Source organism: Varanus komodoensis, unplaced genomic scaffold (assembly GCF_004798865.1).
Source record: "Varanus komodoensis strain SLA01 unplaced genomic scaffold, ASM479886v1 scaffold37, whole genome shotgun sequence".
Taxonomy (NCBI): domain Eukaryota; kingdom Metazoa; phylum Chordata; class Lepidosauria; order Squamata; family Varanidae; genus Varanus; species Varanus komodoensis.
Genome location: NW_025335889.1, coordinates 1,951,567 through 1,971,729, shown reverse-complemented (window position 1 = coordinate 1,971,729; position 20,163 = coordinate 1,951,567). Strand labels below are relative to the sequence as shown.

Genomic DNA, 20,163 nt, shown 5'->3' with positions numbered 1-20,163 from the left:
TGAATGTGCCTTTCAAAGAGGAGATGACACAACGCTATTGCAAATTAGTGGTGTGGTGATGGAATGAAACACAATGTGAGGAATGGGTTTGAGTTTGGTTGACAGAGTACCATTACAGTAAATGTTTTCTCATGGTGGTGGGAGGAACAACCCCCAAGGCAGAGAAGAATATGGAACAATTGTCAGAAAATAAGTTTTTGAAAAACATTTCATCATAGTAAAATTACTGCATGTTTCATGTGGTGCCAACATTACTGTTAAAAGTGGAACACTAGCAAGTACTGAATGCAGGACTGGATGCAGATGGTACAGAACTGGTGTCTCACACACATACAGAGGAAACTCATTATCTAAGTAAGAGTATGCTATGGGAAACAACATGGTGTAGTGGTTGGAGGGCTGGAATGGTATTCAGACGACTCAGGTTCTAGCTCCCTCTCAGCCCTGAAACTCACTCGGTGACTCTGGGCCAGACATTGACTCTCAGCCTAATATACCTCACAAGGTTGTTGTGAGGATAAAATAGAGAGGATTGGGTACGCCATCTTTGTGCAAAGCCAAAGGTGGCATAAATACATATGCACAATTATGTATAACAAACTGTTATTATATATTTGAATTGTGGTGCTGGAGAAGGCTCCACCTAATGACAAGGAAGGACTCCCTGGAGAAGAGCCTAATGCTGGGAACAATTGAGGCCAAAAGAAGAAAGGGACGGCAGAGGATGAGGTGGCTAAATGGAGTCACTGAAGCAGTCGGTGTGAGCATAAGTGGACTCCGGGGGATGGTGGAAGGCAGGAAGGCCTGGAGGAATGTTGTCCATGGGGTTGTGATGGGTCGGATGCAACTTTGCAACTAACAACAACAATAACAACAGCAAATACATAAGTGTGGGCTTTTAGCCGAAAGAGCACTATGCCAAACAAAAAAACCAAGAAAGGTATCAGCTGGCTTTGGCAACCCCCAAGGTTTGCAGAAGTGCCAAAAACCCCTTTGGGAAAACACCACTACAGGCGTAATTCCCAAGCAGCTCAAATGGGCACACTCTGTCAGCATGGAACACTGACTCACTGGGGGATGACAGAGAACTGAGGTGGTCATAAACTTCATAAGCTGCCCCATGAGCACACATATAGGAAAAGATTTATAATTTATTAATGTAACCATTTGGAGAAAGATTCTGTAAGTGTTCTAGGGAAGAAATTGTACACATTCATGGGTTTGGAAAGGTTGCATTGGAAGCACATCCAAATGTATCTTTTCCAAGCATGTTTACAAACTGCCTTTCCAACTACCTAGATGGTTCACAGTATTGTGCTTCTCAGAAACACTTTGTTTAGCACTGTGCCAACAGCACAACACTGATGAAAAGTTACAAGTTCCCAAAAGAATACAGTGTGTTAATAGGATTCTGTCTGAACGTCACTGGAAGGGCACAAAAAAATTACATTAGGAACAAGTTTTGAGCCGATGCAGGATGAAAGGCCAGTGAGGTCAGGAAAGAAAAGTAAGGCTTTTACAAAATGAGCAACTATGTTTAAGGGCCAGAATTAAGTTCTGTGCTGACGTCTTTTTGCACACACAGAGCTGTCAAACAAACCATAAAAGCATGGCTTGATGCATATGACAAGAAGCTCCTGTGGGCTTTTTGAGTTGAAACAGCAAGAAAACATGCAGGAGTGGGAAGGGGATTGTTTAAGGTTAGGAAGGATATGAAATGACAGGTTCGCAACAGTATATTGACTAGCTGATTGAAACATATTAGCTTAGCCCTGCAGGGTGGTCAGGACCAGAATAACTGCAAAACTGCTATAGTTAGAAACCCGCAAAGATTTTTCTTCTCTTTCTCACTTAGAAGGATTAAGAAGCTAGGACTGAAATAGCAAGACTGCTACAGGGAAGGATTATAGCACATTTATAGCTTGGGATGTGCATCTGGAACTAGAATGTGAACAAGAGTGTGCTTCAGGTCAAGATTGAGGGGCTTTGGTAAAAATGTGTCAGGGCAGAGACAGATGGATCTTTTTACAGTTATTGGCAAGCAAGTCCGATAACAACACGCAGTACACAGTATGAAATATTTCATGCAGCCAAGGAAATATGATTAAAAGTAAAACCATTATGAACTTGTGGAAAAACAAACAGCAGAAACCCTATTTACTCCACAGTTATGAAGATTAGAAGCGGGTGGGACATTTCTTCACTTTGCTCTCAATGCACACATACCAAATGCTCACTTTCCAAATCTACACACAAACCCGAATGCAATTAGATATCAACATTCATACTTCCCAAAGGGTTGTGATGTGGTCTGCCATTCAAAATTGCACACACAAAAATGTATATATTTGGAAAAGTACACACAAAAATGCGTAAGTTTTGGAAAATATGCACTTGAAGGGGAAAATTGCTTGCAAAAATGTCTCTATTTGTGAAGGAGCATGTGAAAAATGTGGACATTTGGAAAAATGTGCACACAAATTTTATTGAATAGGAAAAAAATGCTTGCAGTCCAGTACAGAAATAGAATGTGACAACAAAAACGTGGAAAAATGAGAGCCTGGGCAAAATTAAGTTTGACAGATTTATCCATCCCTAAAAAGCATGGACAACTTGGGTTCCATCTCTTGTAATGCTATCGAAACGGCAAAGTTCTATACAGTCACTCTGTCCATTTCCCTTTCCAGACACACCAGCGTGTCCCACAGGACTGCCTTCCTGCTGCCCCGCACTGTGCATGAGAGCATTTCTAACACTGTTAACTGTACTGCTACAATGCTCAGGGCAAGACAGATGGATGGCCTTTCCCTGATAACAGACTTCCCGAGTGATCGTTTTGGTTTTAGTAGGCCAAGCCGGAAAAGCCCTCTCAGATTACCTTCCATGGCTCTCATCCAAGACTTGTGGTATGAATATTTATCTAATCTCTTTTTGTTGGGCACCTCACCTACATTATTGCTCTTCCACACCAAATGCTTTTCCAAGCATTATAATTTGCATGGTTAACAATCAACCCTATTGTGGTCTGGTTGAGATAGCATTTTTTCCCTGACCCTTAAGTTCTACGAAAGGCATCTTGCTCAACCGATACATCTGGCTTTGATGCTAAACCCAAGGCAACCATAAAAGCAACTTCTAAGAGTGGGAGAAAGAAAGATGGCGATACAGGATGCTGGGTTGTCAAAGCATTTCCAAGCAGCTGTAATTGCTCCTCCCTCTTCCTGCAGATTTTGAAATGATGTCTGGAAGCTTTCTCTCCTGCCCCCACTGGAATTTGCTGTGGCTGCAGAGTCCAAAAGCATTACGTAGGAATGAATGATTAATTTTAGTAAACTAATTGTAATGGAGGTTAAAGACCTTTCCAATTAAATCTCATCAAAGCTCATCTGATGTGGCTTCATAATACCATCCACAGAAACCCGCAGTCCTTTCCATTAATTGGAATGAATGGGCCTTTTCAACCCGAATGTCACTTACTTGCCAAGAAAGCACTTGGGAACAGTGCTTAATTTTCTCCTCCTGTCTTTGATAAGGTTCACTTTCTTGTTCATCATCATGTGATACAGCTTCTCCCCTTTCTCAGCAATCATGACATACGCATCCCTTTCCATGCCTAGCTTCAAACCTGGAATATAGAAACAGGAGCAAACATTCATCAGATCAAACAAAGAACCTGCTCCAAAATAAAATCTGAGGTCAGTTGGAATGCAGAACTATGTTTGGATGATCTTTTCTTGACAGAAACTAATTTCATGAACATGGAAGGGGAAAACCAGCCTCTCAATTTTAAATGGAGACTTTTCATCTGTTCATTAGGATACAAGTTAAGCCTGAAGGTTCTCTCGTCAGCTTTCCGTGCATATCACTTGTTTCGTTCCATTTTAATTGAAGGCCCACAAACTGAAAATGCAGGGCAAAAGCAGCCCAACCCTGACATAAAGTTTCAGCAGTGGCAGGGGAAAAGTTTGATCTGAGAGGCATATTACTCACTTTGAAGTTGGTCACTCAGCTGCATCAGAATACAAATATATTATTTCGCCTTCTCTACTTTCTCGTTTACACACACACACACACACACACACACACACACAGTTTCACGTCTGTGAAACTTTCCTCTACCAAATGTCCATGTTACAGCCTCATAAAGGCCTTTGCACAGAAAACAGACAGTGGCTACTAAAGATTTTGTCCAAATTATGCTTATTCTCCTGGAAATCCATCGAGCAGAACCCAGACTGAGTACACCAAAAGTATAGTGATTACTGACAGAGCTACAGAGTCCAACAGAATAAAGGCAGAATCTAATACCATACTACAGTTAGCATAAATGACATTGCACTAACACAAGTGACCTCTAGTGCAAAAGGAATGTACAGCTTATATGTGATCCCGATCATTGGTCCATCTAGTCTAAGCAATGACCAGCAGTAGATCTTCAGGGTTTCAAACAGCCTTGAAATGATGGAGTCTGAATCAGCGACCTTATGCATGCCAGGCATGTGTTCTGCCTCTAAGCTATGGTTCCCCATTGTGGGGAAAACCATCACAAAGGCAAACTGGTGTTGTGAGAGAAGCTGCTTCCTCACAGTTTTAAGATTTCTGAACCTTAAGTTACAAGAAGAAAAGAGAGCAATTCCATAAACATGCAGATACTATTTTGCTTCCTTGAAATATGATTGAGAAACTCAAATGAAATTCAAAGACTTTTCATACCACCAGGGCTCAGCCTGTGGCACTGTTTTGGATGTCTGATGGTCAAACTGGAGAAATAAGAATGCGTAATGTTTCGTCTTGCAGAACCCACAATTTTCATGATCTGAAAAGATTCTGGCAGGGCAAACATCCTGGCTGATTGCCACCTTCCTCCATACCACAATGTTAGTCAAACAGACTTGCTGACAAGTTCTGCCAAAGGTAATTTGCAAAGTCAGATTGGGATAGAAAGCAGTCTGTGTAATCTGACACGTTTCAGTTTGCAGCTACATCATCAAATTCCCCAAGCTCTGAACTAAGCAAAAGATTATAATGCATCTTTTCCTCATCTGGTTCTAAAACAAAGCCAAGTTTTCTTATCTCAGCACTGACATTGGCTTGATCCTGGAAATGCACGAACTCAGAAAGATGAGCTCTTCAATGAGGCTTTGAATATATGTCTAAAATCTAACTGATCGGTTGTTCTTCAGTGGAAAAGTAAAATTGCCTTCAGGTGGCCAAAGTGAATCCCCTCTGCTTGGTGGTACAGCAAGTGCTTTGCATGTGGACACTCCAAGGTTCAACCCTGAAACCTCTAGTTAAATGAAGCTGGGTATCATAGATGGGGGAGATTTCTGCTTAAAGTCCCAGCAAGCTGCTGGCTGTCAGAGTAGACAATACTGACCAAATGCAGGAAAGCATCATCTCCTATCCTTTTAATCCTTCCTGTTGTGAGATGTGAACTGCCATGACTCCCTTTGGTTCTCCTTTTTAATTTTAATGGCACTCTGACTGTGAGGTGCATAATGAGCCATAGTTAAAAGATAAGGTTGGCCTTGCCTAGGTATTTAATTACTGGCATCTCATTTTATCTCTCTGAGGCCTTCAGGCAGTCCAATCCCCCCTTTTATCTTCATAGCAATTCTCTGAGTTGGGTCAGGCTAGCATTCATGGTTGAGCATGGATTTAACTCTCATCTCCTTGGAACTGATCAAAAAGTAGTCCACACTGGCCTTGAGGGTGTTAAGCTCAAGACATTAAGCAGGAAGTGGAAGAAAAGGGCCAAGAGGGAAGACAGCCAATCAAGTCAAACAAGATTTACCATGTATAGGGAGAAAAGTAGACAGGCATAATCAACGCAACATGAAACTGGACCATATCAAAGCTCCTTCTGCCTGAAAACAGCAACCTTTCAATATTCTCAAGATCACATCCAGCAGTGCAACTGTAAGACTGCATAGTTTTTTTCTCACTCTAGAATTAAATATATTTTCTCTTTCCCACTGCTAAAGTGCTCAGGTTTTCTTTAGAAGGCAAAGAATCCTGATTTGCTCATCTTCCCTTATATACATTCGGCCAGTGCTACAGTGAGATAATTGCAGTGCCTGGACTTAATGTCTAATCCCTTCTTAAAGTCTTTGAATTTGGTCATCACTACATTATGCAGGAATGAAGTCCACAGTTAATGTGCATTGGCACTAATTCACTCATGCGACATGAAGATTGTTAATGCGAGGGTTAGCTCTGAGATGTACAAAGCGATCAAGAATTTCACTGTGGATCTGTATGACTGCCTTCCCCAGTTTTCCTCCAGATGTGCTGGACTATAACCCCCATCATCCCAGCCAGCAAGTCCTAACCAGCAGTAAGAACTTCAGAATTGGAACCAGGCCATCTAAGACAAACCCTCAAGAGAGATGTGGCATTTATAGAATGGAATGTGCCAAACACACTTTTTTAAATATGCAAAATATCTATTTCTTGTGCTATTTGAAAGCAAATTTTCTCTTACAAATTTCTCTGACACCTTTATTTCTGACTCTGGTAGGGGTCACCAGCATCAGAAGGAATCACTTTATAGACTGGATTTCAGCCTAGCAGCTTCTCATGCAGACTCCACAGTAATGGTTGTCAGAACACAACCCCAGAGGCAGACACAAAGGCTTAGTTCTACTGAAATTACAATTTTCATCACAGCAGTAATTTTTGGGGTGTGCACCTGCAAAGGCAGACATCCGTTCACTCTTTTCTCTGATACCTTAAGGAACCTAATGAAGGAGGGGGATACAATTCTTGCTATATCTCAGAATGCTTCTCAACATGTTTAATTTGCATCTATATTTAGGAAAGTTACGGGTTCTCTCCTCTGCAGGGAAAATGAGTTCTGGCACCATGATAACCCATGCTGAGCATGGGTGGTCATTGAACTGTGGACTGTTTTGAGTTATTGTGTTGTTTGAACTCAGCTGTGCAAACAAGCCATGGGTTCTTAACCATATCCAACCTATAAAGAAAACACACTGTTGTCAGATTAGAAACTGTGGGTTGTACATAATGGTATCTTATCTCAGCAGGGTTCAGACAATGCAATAAACAATATTCAACAACAACCCTCTGTTCAATGACAACCCACATGAATTCTTGAGAGTGGGTTACTCTGAGAATATATTAATACATGGAAAGAGGGCTGGGGCTTCTTTTTAATACAGATTCAATTTATAAATGAACACCTTGCAAATTGATTAAGTAAACACAAAGGTGTTAAGTGGTTTACTGGACAAGAGAAACTGGCAGTATTAAGTCCTGTAATTGTAATGATGCTTAAGCACTATGTTGTTCAAGGATGGAACTAAAAAGTTTCTAGCCTACATTGCTAGTACTTACACACTACCTTGTTTTTATTATTATGTATTAAAAATAGACCATCAGACATTTTTAAATAATGCGTAATTCTTCTTTTCTTAGATGGATAAACCTGCATCTCACTGACACACATACAGCCAGCCTTGCTATTCACTGAGCACATAAAATATTCCAGCCCCAACTTACTCTCCCTTTGTTCCCGCTCCTTAATGATAGCATCCAACCATTTCTGCTTATCCTCCGCCGTCTTGGCCATACAGACAAACCATTTGTTTTTGGCAGTGTTGTGTATCTTCCAACCATTTGTCACCGTGTAACCATTGCTGTGGTAATCTGCTGCAAAAACACAAAAGCACAGCAAGACAGTGAGTGCAAGTCCTGGACCTTCTTGGAAAAGGCATTTACCTGGAAAACACAGCAGGGATGCGCCATTGGAAAACAAAACCTCAAAACCTATATAAAAAAAGCTAGCTGTTAAAGCTCCCTCAGTGTTTCCAAGCAGTTGTCTTTGGCAGGATATTTTTCTGCAGGGATGGGAAACCCTATATGCTATTTACAGGCTATGATGCCTCCCATCTCCCCCATCCTTTCCTGAGTCCCTGTCTCTGAGCCTTGCTGCTGGGAGTCCTGCCTCAAGGCACTGATGTCCTATCACAACAGGTGAGGCTCAACAGAAACCACTTTGCTGGAAAGCCACTGTTCCACCTCAGTCCCTGACATAGGAGATGGGCAAGGACCTACTCAGTTCCCCTGTCCCGACTCCTAGGTGGATGTCTGTGTGAGTGGCATGGATGGGGTCTTTGAATGTGTGTGTGTGATCAAGCAGAGCAGCCCTAGCCACTTTGAGCTCCTGCCCACTTTAGGTTTTGGTTCTGCTCACTATGGATATGAAGTCCCCAGGTGGTTTCTTGGGCAGCACTGCTTCCTTCAGGCTGATCAATTCTGATTCCCTTTAGAAGGCAGCAAACCTAGGACAGCAACACACATACATTGTGAGCTTTGAAAGGGGCTCAAGTGTAGGAAAGGGGTCAAAAATGGATGGCCCCTGTCCTAAATCTAGTCCCATAAATAGTGCTATTTTCCTGCCTCAGTCGCAACAACAGCAGTGGTTGTGCCTGTGAGACTTGCCAAGAGCCCACTGGGGCTTTTCTACACAAGGCATTTAAAGTGTACTCATCCGGCCCTGCTGACAGCTATTTGCAGGATATTTAGACAATGATGTGACTCTCCAGTTTCACTTCTGTATCTAGCTAGCACTTCTAGCAAGTATTTTTAGAGCAGGGAAAATGTAACAAGTAATTGTGAAGGAGAAAGAAAGTGTGATTTCCTCTGGTTTATTTGCTCTATTTTGCTATGCCACAATGCCACCTAGAGGTTATGTGGCAGACGAACAGGAAAGGAACACACTTGTACAGTACTTGGGATCACAATTCTGTGACAAAACCAAAAGTAGATACAGCAGATTAATGGCTTCAGCAGAAAAGCTTTGGACAGCTGGTAAAAAGAGCTCTGACCTGTCAGCCCATTCTCATTCCTCAAAGGGACCCTTTAGAAAAACTACTTCTTAATAAGGAACATTGGATATCCCTGTCCTGGCATTTCCATCCCTCTTTTCACTGTTGCAGGAAATAAATCCATCCCTAGGAGTAGCACAGAAGCACAGATGGGGAGCTGTGCCTGTGAAGCTTCATGATTCATTTTAGAGGGAGCAAATGTACACAGGGCCATTCCACATAAATATGTTTTAAAAGCTTATTTCAATACAATTGCAACAATAAGTGAACCACTCAAAGTGCGAGAGAGAGAGAGAGAGAGAGAGAGAGAGAGAGAGAGAGAGAGAATAAAGATCAACATCCAGATGTTTCCAATCTCCTGACTTCATAACAGTTATAAAAGGCAGTCCAAGTATTTCCAGAGGAGGGGGACAAAGGTGGCAGGGTGCCTGGAGACCATGTCCTGTGCGGACTAGTTGAAGGAACTGGGTAGGCTCAACATGTAGAAGAGGTCGTTATGACAGCTGAATTTTTGAAGCACTGTCACACTTTTGTTGCTTCACAGGGGAGGAACCAAAGCCACAGGTTTAAATTACAAAGATTTCAGCTAAACTTTAGGAAGAATGTCCTGATAGTATGATCTGTGTGACCATGGAAGAGATGACCAGGAAGGTGGAGCAGTCTCCTTTGCAAGAAGTTTTCAAACAGAAGGTAGACGGCTCCCTTTCAAGAGAGAAGGAAGGGGTTTGAGCAGAGGACTTCTGAGGTCCCTTCCAATTTCATAGGTCTATGATTAGAGCCAACATGGCATATACAGAAAGATGCACAGCCTGTTGTGCCTTATCTGATAAAGAAGATGTCCAAACTCTTACCAGTTCCATCCTCCACATTTTCAACCTCCATGACTTCTGTGTTTATTCTGCCCCTGAAGATGTGGAGGGATCCATTGATTGACTTGGTGCGCTTAGATGTCTTTTTACCAGCAACTCTATAAGAAAGGTATTGGGGAAGAAATTATGCAAACAGCATCAGGCTTTGCATCACCTTTAGCAGCACTTCCCTGCACTTTATTATGACATCCAGGGCAGCCTTTGCCAACCTAGTGTCCCCCAGATATGTTGGACTTCCACTCACATCAGCCCCCTCTAGCAAGATTTATATTCTAAAACAGCTAAAAGATACCAGATTTGCAAAAGCTGCCCTAGGAAATGTCTCATTCATTTCCTAGATTTCAAGAGTAAAAACCAGAATAGTTTCGTATCACATACTAGTATACAATCAGTTTATGAACATTCTAAGCAATCTTGCTCTGTAATATATGGCCAAAAGCAAGTAGTTACAGAGTGTATAATAGTTTTTTAAGTTCAAAGTTCAAAAGTTTAATTGATACATTAATAATTTTGGCAACACAACATCAAAATCAAGGAAAGCAGGAAGTACCATGCACCTTGTTTTTAAATCCAGCTCACATAAAGGATAATAGGTCTTGTCTGCTCCACTTAAAAAACGTGCATCCAAACTTGAGTTACATTTCATTCTTCACCAGCATGCGACAGCCTAAATTAAAAATGCAGTGACCCCAGCCAAATGCATATTGCTTTTGCATGGTTATGTGCCCATAAGCACGTTGCTCAGCTGTTACGTTCTGAGCAGCAAGAAACTGCTTGCCTGTTGAACTTGTGAATCACCCTATAGCCAAAGGGTGCTATGCATAACATCAAAATTATAAAAACCCAATAAAATCCAGCTAAAAATTGAAGAGTAGTCACAAACACAGCTGAAAATAGGAAAAGACCAAACATCAAAAGGAACAAATAATAAATATTAAAATATCCACAGAGATAAAAAACAGCTCTGAGATACAACTTTATAATACATCTGTGCAGTCAAATTTATAGCAAGTTCAAAGGCCCAAGAGAATAAAAATCAACTAAGCAGGTGCCAGGAAGATTTATCTCAGGGGTGCATCTCATATGAGACAACAATGTGAAGTGGCTGCAAAAAAGACTAAGGCTATTTTAGGCTGTTTTATAGAAGTACCACTTCCAAATCACGTGAAGTACTAGTTTCCCTCTTCTCAGGACTGGTTAGGCCTTATCTAGAGCACTGCACCAACTTCTGAGCACCACAATTTAAGAAAGATGCAGACATACTGGAAAGAGTTCAGAGGAGGGCAACAAGGATGATCTGGGGACTGGAAAAACGCCCTGTGAGGAGAGACTGAGAGGAGATATGATAACATTCTTCAAGTACTTGAAAGATGTTGGAAAGAGGAAGGACAGGGTCTCTTCTCCACCATCCCAGAGTGCAGGAGTACAGAATAAAGGGCTCAAGTTACAGGAAGCCAGATTCTGGCTGAACATCAGGAAGACCTGACATGACAATGGAACTAGTGACCTATGGAGGTTGTGGGCTCTCCCACACTGCAGTCATTCAAGATGCAGCTGAACAGTCTTCTGAGTGGGGTGGCTTAACTTGGGAGTCCTGCACTGAGCAGAGGGCTAGACCCAGTGTCTTTCTTGGCCCCTCTCAGCTCTACTATTTTAAGGACCTATGATTCCAAAGTTGCAGGTCTACCATGGAGAAGGCCTTCCCGCGAGCAGCAGTCCATGCATCTCAGGATGTGGGGGCACTGAGAGCAGGGCTTTAGTTGAGGCTTTTAGAGCGTGGGGAGGAATGCATGAGAAGAACCAGACACAGTGGTTCTAAGCTGTGCAGGACTTTATATGCATTAAAACCAGTACTGCTGCACTTCCTAAGATTTAGTACTCTTTAGGGATGGACGATATAGCTCAGTGGTACCACAACTGCTTTATAATGTATTGTGCTGTATTGATATTTGTCTTATTATTCAGGATATAAAATACACAGACAGCGTTTGAAGTTTTCTATTGAGCAGTATATAAATTTACAAAAGAAAATGTGTTTTTGGCAACAGCTATGAACATCTTGTCTCTACAGAAAATGTTCATTGAATACAAATAGCTGGGGGCGATGGCAGAAATGGCAGAAGAGCTGCCGATTGGATGGACAGTCCATCATTGTGACAGTGTCTGAAATCATGAAGGTGTGGATGCATTTTTTAAACTTTGAGCTAATTAAAAAAAAAAAAAAAAAGGGATGAAGGCAGATCAAAGGAGGATGCTGGATTTCATAAAGGTACTTGGCTTTTGTGAGCTTAAGTGGACTCCGGGGGATGGTGGAGGACAGGAAGGCCTGGAGGAATGCCATCTATGGGATCGTGATGGGTTGGACACAAATTCGCAACTGACAACAACTTGGCTTTAGCAGCCATTCTAGATCAATCTTCTGAAACCACTAACCATGCTGCCTGCAAACAATGAAAGTTGCAGTCCGGTACATCTGGACAGAACCAGGTTTTTTGAGGTGGGAAGGTTAAGGCTGAGTTGCATGGTGCTGCTGCTGCTTAACAAACAAAATTAAGCACATACAGACTTGAGAGAGTCCTGCTAGATTAGAACAAAGTCCATCTAATCCAACAACCTAATTCCTACAGGGCTACTCAAATGCCTTTAGGAAGCCCACAATCAAAACATAGAAAAATCACCCGTCTATTTTCCAAATCTCCTTTTAAAGCCTTCTAAGCAAGTAGCCACCAATGAATCTCCTAAATTAATTATGCACCATGTGTGAAGAAGTCAGAACTGGTTCCTGTTGAGGGCCTGGTGAAAGTCATCAGTTACCAATATGGAAAAGTCAGAGCAAAGCCTCCTAGCTGCTAAGATCAAAAAATAAACTTGACCTGGAATTCTTCACAGAGGATCAGGGATTACCTCCTGACCTGCAGTTCTTGGCCTGCACACTGCAAGGAGATTCCTTTGCTGCTGTGGTTTGTGTCCCTGGACATCCGCAGCTAAGTGGTGATGAACATCCCTTTTGGATGTGTCCAAGATTGTCTGCATGCCCCGGTCCTGACAGCACATCACTGATACATTATGGTCTATCTATGCATCCAATATTCCAAGGAAACAAAGCACCAGAACAGGTGCCATTTCTCACCCTGTGTCAAGAGCAGCTCACCTCCTTCTTTCCGTCTTCTTATCAAAATCAAAATGAAACCTTAAAAGCATGGCTCTTTTATTAAAACTTATCTGGTTACAGAACAGTATAAATGCAAGAAGGCTTGCATCTACTAGAATGGTGGAAGAAGCATCTGCCCGTGTAAAGAGCTGGATCCAACTGAAGCTTCCCTTCCTTCCCTTCCTTTCAGCAAAGCTTCTGACTCCATCCTCAGGGTAGGTCTTGCTGCTTGCGGGCTAGACAGAAGGAATGCTGGACACTTCAGCATTGCTCCACTCAGTTCACCTGCCATCTCCTGACCAGGTCAAGGAACTCTTCCTGCATCTGCTCCCCACTCACACCCTGAAAAACCTTCTGCCCTTTCCAAGGCAGATGGATTCTCACACTATGCCTGAGAAGCTTCACTAGGTAACCTTGGAGCTGTCAGCTCTTTCACCCCATCTTGCTCCTCTGCCTCCTCCTCAGACTCAAATGAATCCATCTGAGCAGACTGTAATGTAAGAAAGATGGACCCCTCTCTATACCCAATAGCCACTTTACAGTACTGAAACATTTATGGAGTTACTTCCAGCCAAGGTATGTTCCTCCACTGCAGGCTGAAGCATACAGACCATAGTTCTGAAAAGACCATGATATATGGGTTGTAAAGACACAGCAGGGCGCAAAAACAGTGACTCAAAACAAGATTGTGTATCCCAAAACAGAGTGAGTGAAACCAGCAGAATATGCAGTCTGTATGCCTGGAGCTCTCCAAATCAAACAAAGAATCTTTGATATGGTAGCTTGATTCTAAAGACTCTCAAGCCTGTTCTGTATGGACCTGCATCAATGTGGGCGCATCATCCCCATAATGTAATGTGCATGGCTGCAGCACGTGCAGGAATGAAAGTGACATTTGTCAAGGCAACCGTAGGATCTTTCTCCATCGAACTTTGCCTTCGTTCCCCCTAACTAGTTGACAACTGAATGGAAGAGACCCATGGGAGGTATGCCATGTTATCCCTACTTAGACAAGTCCTACTTCTCATGAATGTTTCTTAAGTTGGATAAACACGGGTTATATCCCCATGTGTCTGGCCCTGTATGTGTGGTTCTGGCACCCCAGTGTACATCAAAGCCCTATGAGATGAATCACGGGGTCTTGGTTTTCATACTATTGTGGTCCTATATTATTCAGAGCGGAATATCTGATGGCTGACAAACAATGAGAAAAGTTAAGACCAGCTTTCATCTAAGTGAAAGCACAAGGTTTCTCCTTTTCATGTGGAAAGCTGAATCCCATTATGCTACTGTGAGGTTCTCTCTCTCTGCACAGCATCTCCTTCGTGTGTCACTGGTTGAGCCTGCAGCTGGCCAGCTACTACAAGTGTGTAGACATTAATTTCCATTCTGGACCAGAATTTAAATAGCAGACAGACAGATGAACCATCCAAAATTATAGCAGCTTTGCCATGTCTAAATTTATCCTTTAACATTAGGCAACATGCTGCAGACTCCCCTAGGTTGTTTTTTTTTTTTAAATGAAAATCAGACTGGCAATTTGGATACGGCTTGCTATAGTTATTGGGGAAATATAAAAACAGATCCTTCTTTAAGGAACTGAAAGGATCAGCTCTGCTTTATCCAACTCCAAGCCAAAGGTAAAGAAGTGTTGCTTGCTGATGCCTACTCAGTACAAACAAGAGCAGTTAGAACATTTTGTTTCCTAAAACTTCATGTTCTGGGAAAACTGCCTGAAGAAAGGGAGGGGTTGTATTAACCCAAACTACTAACAGAACCAGAGGGGAGAACTGAAGGTGGAAGAGAGAGGGAGAGAATATAGAAAGACTGAGAACGAAGGAAATCAGAAGCCATTCAAGAAAGATTTGTAAAGAGGGACAAGGGGTATGTTTCTCAGTTAGCAAAAAGGGGGAGTGGTGCATAATCCAGACGAATGGGAAAATCAGTTCAAAAAAGAGGTGCCAGAAAATGAAGGTCAAACAGGGAAATGATGAAATGGAAAGGAGGTAAGTGCACACTTATGAGAAGTTTCTTTTTAAAGAAGCTGGAAACAATTACTTTTATAATTGACTGAGCTGTCCTTTCCCCTGCCCTTCCATGTGCTTTACCTGTTTGTTTGTCAGCTTGCTTCTTCCCTCTGTATTAACGTACTAAAGTAGTCATAACAATACTTCCTTGTTCATTAATGCTATCCCTGGAAAAGCCTCAAAACTGTCATTGGCAATGCAAAACCACCTGTTCTAAGACATTTTGTAGCTATAAGAATTACTTCCAGGAGTACCAGTTCTGTAGGGCGCCCGTTCTTGTCATTTTAACACATTCCTCCCCAACCTCATCTATAAATCCCATCATCCCCAGCTAGCATGACCAATGAAAGTTAAGGAAGGTAGCTCTAAGGATCTGTGCCAGAGCAGAACCTATGGCAGCACTGCTCAACATCTTACTTTTCAGACCTGGCACTAATGCAGAAAGGCGGTTCTTATGGAGGCACTGTCGTTAGTGAAAGATTATGACCTCTCTTCCCCGATCCAAAGACAATGTACAACATTTATTTCCATTGATTTATTGACTAAAGAAACATGAAATCTAAGAAATGACACAGGCAGACATGCTCACCTGGATTTCCGCTTGCAGTAAACAAGAAGGTTGTCAAAAAGAAAGAATGTTCTCTCTTGGATGTTTCCGGCTGAGATTTTTAGCAAGGTTCCCTGAAGCAGAAGCTGGGTACAGATGTCTGTCAAGTTGGATCCCTAGAGTGCAAAATGACAATTTCATTGATATGTATCCTCAACTGAAGTTGTAGTTGACAACTGGATTCTCATGACACAGCAATGCATCCTGGGTAAACAAGCAATTTTTAACACTGTTTTGGGACAAGCATTTCATGCAGCCATGAAATATGCATATTTGCCCCAACCCAATGCTCAAATTTGCCAGATAGGATTTTTTTTTAAAGAATCCTTTGTTTTGACAGCTGTCAAAAGTGCTCATGAAAAAGGACTGGGCTGTAGCTTTCCCCCTATTGGAGTACTCAGATGCTCAGGGAAGTGTGGAAATGATGGAGGGCACTAAGAGCTGTCAGCACAGTACCTAAAGGATTACACTGCTAATGGGGCAATATCTTCACCATACCATTTCGGGGGGAGGGGGAGACACCCTTTGCCCCTTCACTTTTCATTTGACATTCTCCAATTGACATTTGTCAAGTCTGCACAAATTAACCTAAATGCAGCCTCACTTTGTCAATGTCCATGGATGTTACCTGCTGTGCTTTCGCAGCAGACAAGTTCCAGGACCTTATCCAGGCAACTCTCCACGTTTCAGACAGCTATAATTGCATGTCTGTGAAAGATCATAATTTTTGGGGAAAAAATATTTGAATTGCTCACATTCTTGTGCTCAACCGCCCAAGAAGTATAATAAGCCAGTGATGGTGACTCCAAAGTATCACTTGGGCATCATGAAGTAGTTGTCACGGTAGAGGCACCCCAAAAAGGAGAAAAAGAAGAGCAAAAACAGAGCTCCAATACAAGGAAGAGAGAGAGAGAGAGAATATGAGAGGGGTGAGGGCACACAGATTCTGCTGTGCAGAACCCTGGAATAACTGCTGAAAGACCAGGTGAGTCGGTGGGGAGAAGCAGCAATGGTAAGTCCAATAGTCTGTCAGGCACATCGTACGTTGTTCTGGAAACAACCCATTCTGCATAGCTTATTTACACGGTGGGTTGTGATGTTATGCAAACTTGTCAATATTTCTACTTAAAATTCATATAGAAGTTTCTGGTGTCCATCTATCAGAACAGCAGTTTGAGTACAAAGTGAAACCCTTACATTAAATCAGAGACTAAATGCCTTTGTTTTATTTTTCTTAGTAACCATCAGAACTAAACATTTCTCCAGTTTTAAGAAGCTAAATTTATAGAATATCATATCTGAGACCTGGTTTCCACTCTGGAATCATGGATGCAACATGGAGTCCACATCAGTCATGACTGCATAAGAATGTATTAAATTCCTAACTTAACAAGGCACTATAAAAGGGGCCCACCATAAAAAAGCAGGTGATTCTATTCCAGTGCGAATCATACCATCCTTGCTTAATTCATTTCTTTTGCAATTTGTGTCCTGCCTTTCTGTTTCAGGACAAAGTACTCAAGGCAGCTAACCTTACAAAAACAAAATCAAAATAGCAATAAAGTTATTTTTAAATTGCAACTGAAGGATGGCCAAAGGCTTGTTGAAACAAGGAATTATTCAAATAGTAACAGGAAACCATGAAAAGTCTGATCTCCTGGGCCACAGAGTTATATGTGCAAGAAGCCAAAACTGAAAATGACCTGATTTGTACTCCTGGTTTGTTTGTAAATACGATTTAGTAATCACAGAGTGCCACATTCAAATACAATAACAAACCATAGTTTACCACTAATCAGGGCCAGGAAGCTTCTAATCTCCTTCCTGCAGAGGTAGGGAAAGGGGATAAGGGAGTGCATAAGCTGAAGGATGACCACAATCACGACAGCATGCCATTACATCAAATGGAATGCCCTTACATCAAATGTAGCCATGGCATTACCTTGCCTCCCCGTACAGTTGGACTGGACTATGGCCAGATCCTTTTATTTTATATCATTTTACTTAACTTCTGAACTGCCCAATAACTGGAGTGATCTGGGTGGTACACAGGTAAATTGAAATACAAAACACAGAACAACACATGATGATTAAGGCAGCACAATCAAACCAACATAAAACCAGCTGCATGGGATAAACTAAGCTGCATGGGACACACTTTCAACCAAAATCAAGCCAGCAGTAAAATAAAACAAATGTGAAGGTCTAAAACAATCCTTTAAACTTAAAAGAGAACAAGAGGAGTTTCACCTGGTGCCAGCCTTTTGGACCTATCAGCACCAGGTGAGCCTCCCTTGGGAGGGTGTTCCACTGAAAGGGTCCTCTCTCTTACAGCTATTCACCTCACCTCAACTGGCAGGGGTGCTTCAAGGAGCAGCTCTCAGATGATGTCCTTAGGGTCTGGGTAGGCAGAAATGGGAGGAGATGCTCCTCCGATTAACCCTCCCCGAGCCATGTAGGTCTTTGAAGCAGTTTGACTGAACTGGGACTAAAGACGTGAGAGATGGGGAAGGTTAATTCCCCATCTCTCACATCTACCAGCCCTCCTTAACATTGTAGCTGCCATGTTTTGTACTATGAAGTTTCCAGATCATTAACCTCATGTATAAGACATTATGTTAATCCAAATAGGAGATCACTACAGTGTGAATCACCTAGTTTTATGTTTATAAATGAATTTCCTAAGGACAGAACACAGAGATGATTCCACAAGTAGTGGGGATTCAGTCACACCCAGCAAATCATCTGATAATTCAGTTCATAAAGTGGAGGAGGAGTGGTGAGCATGTATATTTTTAATGCCTATTTCTTGCTTTGCAGTGCAGTTGAGGGATAGATGCTAATGGAGACTTCCTTATCTGCTCTGCAAACCAGACTAAGGAAGTGGATTAGATAATTCAACCTACTGATGTCTTATGGGGGAGGGGGAACCAATTTAGGATTGTGAAATGCATAGTCAGCAAACAACTTCCTTTTCATGTTCACTGTGTCCACATCTGCAGCTGGGTGGTAGCTAGGCAAGCAAAACATACCCAATTTACCAGACGTAGTTGCTGCTGCTTATTTTACTATTACTAACTAGCATGTCAAGAAAGAATTTTAAGTGTTAGGTGCTTCACATACAGGAATCCTTACAACAAACCTGTAAGGTACGTAGATAATTTTTTCTCCCATACTGCAGAAGAGAAAGTAGAGCTTGCCTTAAACTACATGTGGCAGAGTTGAGAGTTAAACTGAGAAGTTACTGGGTCACCACTCTGCTACAGTAGCTATCCTTATTGGCTAGCCAGTTTGATTTTGAGTGCAAAAACCCACAATTTTGGGGTGCAGCACACTATGCTTTTTGGGGTAGTGCTGAAGTCTGACACAAGAGTTCAAGAAACAGGTCTACAACTAGGCCTGCTTGACCCACAAGTTAACAAGACACAGGTTTCCAACTTTGGTTGTTCTGGTGAGACTATTGCTTATTTCCGATTCTTATTAATCAGTAGTTTGTTAGTAATTCTCCTTGAAAGTCACAAATCTATTGAAACTTCAGTTAGCAATGTCCACTTAATTGTTTTCAGTCACTTGAATGTAAGTCTGACTAAGGTTGGATCCAACCCATTGTTCAGAAAAAACACTATGACTAGAACAACCCTGTAAGAAAGTCAACCACTAATCAGGTGGATGTGGTATCTGTCCTGATACCTGATTATGTTTCATATGAGGTAGAAAGGATGAAGTGATTAGAGGAACAGGTAGAAAGAGGAAGGAACAGGAGCTGAGACACATAATAACCACAACAAACACACAGAAGAGTAACTCAGATGTCCACACATTTTTATAGTTTGTGTTGTGGACAGACACATTTGCTTTTCTTCAAAGCAGTATAATCTGTGTAAGACAAACGCCAAGTCCTTGCCTGTATACTCCTAGGTCAGCTGCTGGTTACCATTTCAAAAGCCAAGATAAACTCCTAATATAGACAAGTACACTTTAGGGATTTTATTTAATAGTGAAAAAATGCTGACTACCTTTTGAACTCTCCAGATCCTAGAATGACGGCAGGCAGCCTTTTTGGTAAAACAGCACTGATAAACATATCAAGAATGGTTGTCATTCCTAGAATGTTTGTTGGAGACTATTTAAACCTAAAGTAATACTCTTTGCCGCTGTTGTTTTTTGTAGCCCACCACCCACCACGGACGCACTGGCAAGGTACCCACTGAGGCTTAAGAATTCAAACTTGAGATATGTACCCCTCAGGGTCCAAATTATATCAAATCCAGAATGGATTTTCTCAATTCTTGCTACTTTGAACAATATAGCCGGGCTTGGTTTGGCAAGTCTGCTATCGGAAAACACACACACGGCTGGAGATCTGGGCTGCCCACATGACTCCAGATGGAAGCCAAGAACTTCCTTGAAGAGGAAAATGAGCAAGCTGAAAACAAAACAACGACCGCAGTTGTGGAGTACACCCAACTGTCTGAATATGAGGAAGTTTACTTGACCTCCTGCAAGATGCATACAGCTAAAGAGTCTTCGGCTGGTAACCACAAGCTTGGATACTTTAATCTCCAAGCACATCACTCGCCTAGCCAATCACATCCATGGCTGCTTCCAGTTAGAGCAGAGTAAAAAAAAGGACCCATTCACGGAAGCATTTCTTCCCACT

The 20,163-nt window shown here is 41.9% G+C and overlaps 1 protein-coding gene across 1 annotated transcript in view; it reads right to left on the bottom strand.

Moving 5' to 3' along the window:
- PREX1 (phosphatidylinositol-3,4,5-trisphosphate dependent Rac exchange factor 1) overlaps positions 1-20,163 on the bottom strand; it is a 263,982-nt gene that overhangs the window by 102,231 nt on the left and 141,588 nt on the right. The window contains exons 7-10 of the mRNA XM_044440400.1: positions 15,486-15,619; positions 9,701-9,816; positions 7,522-7,671; positions 3,478-3,625 (exon numbers count right to left, since the gene is read on the bottom strand). Coding sequence (XP_044296335.1) covers positions 3,478-3,625; positions 7,522-7,671; positions 9,701-9,816; positions 15,486-15,619 — 548 coding nt within the window. The remainder of the gene's footprint in view (positions 1-3,477; positions 3,626-7,521; positions 7,672-9,700; positions 9,817-15,485; positions 15,620-20,163) is intronic.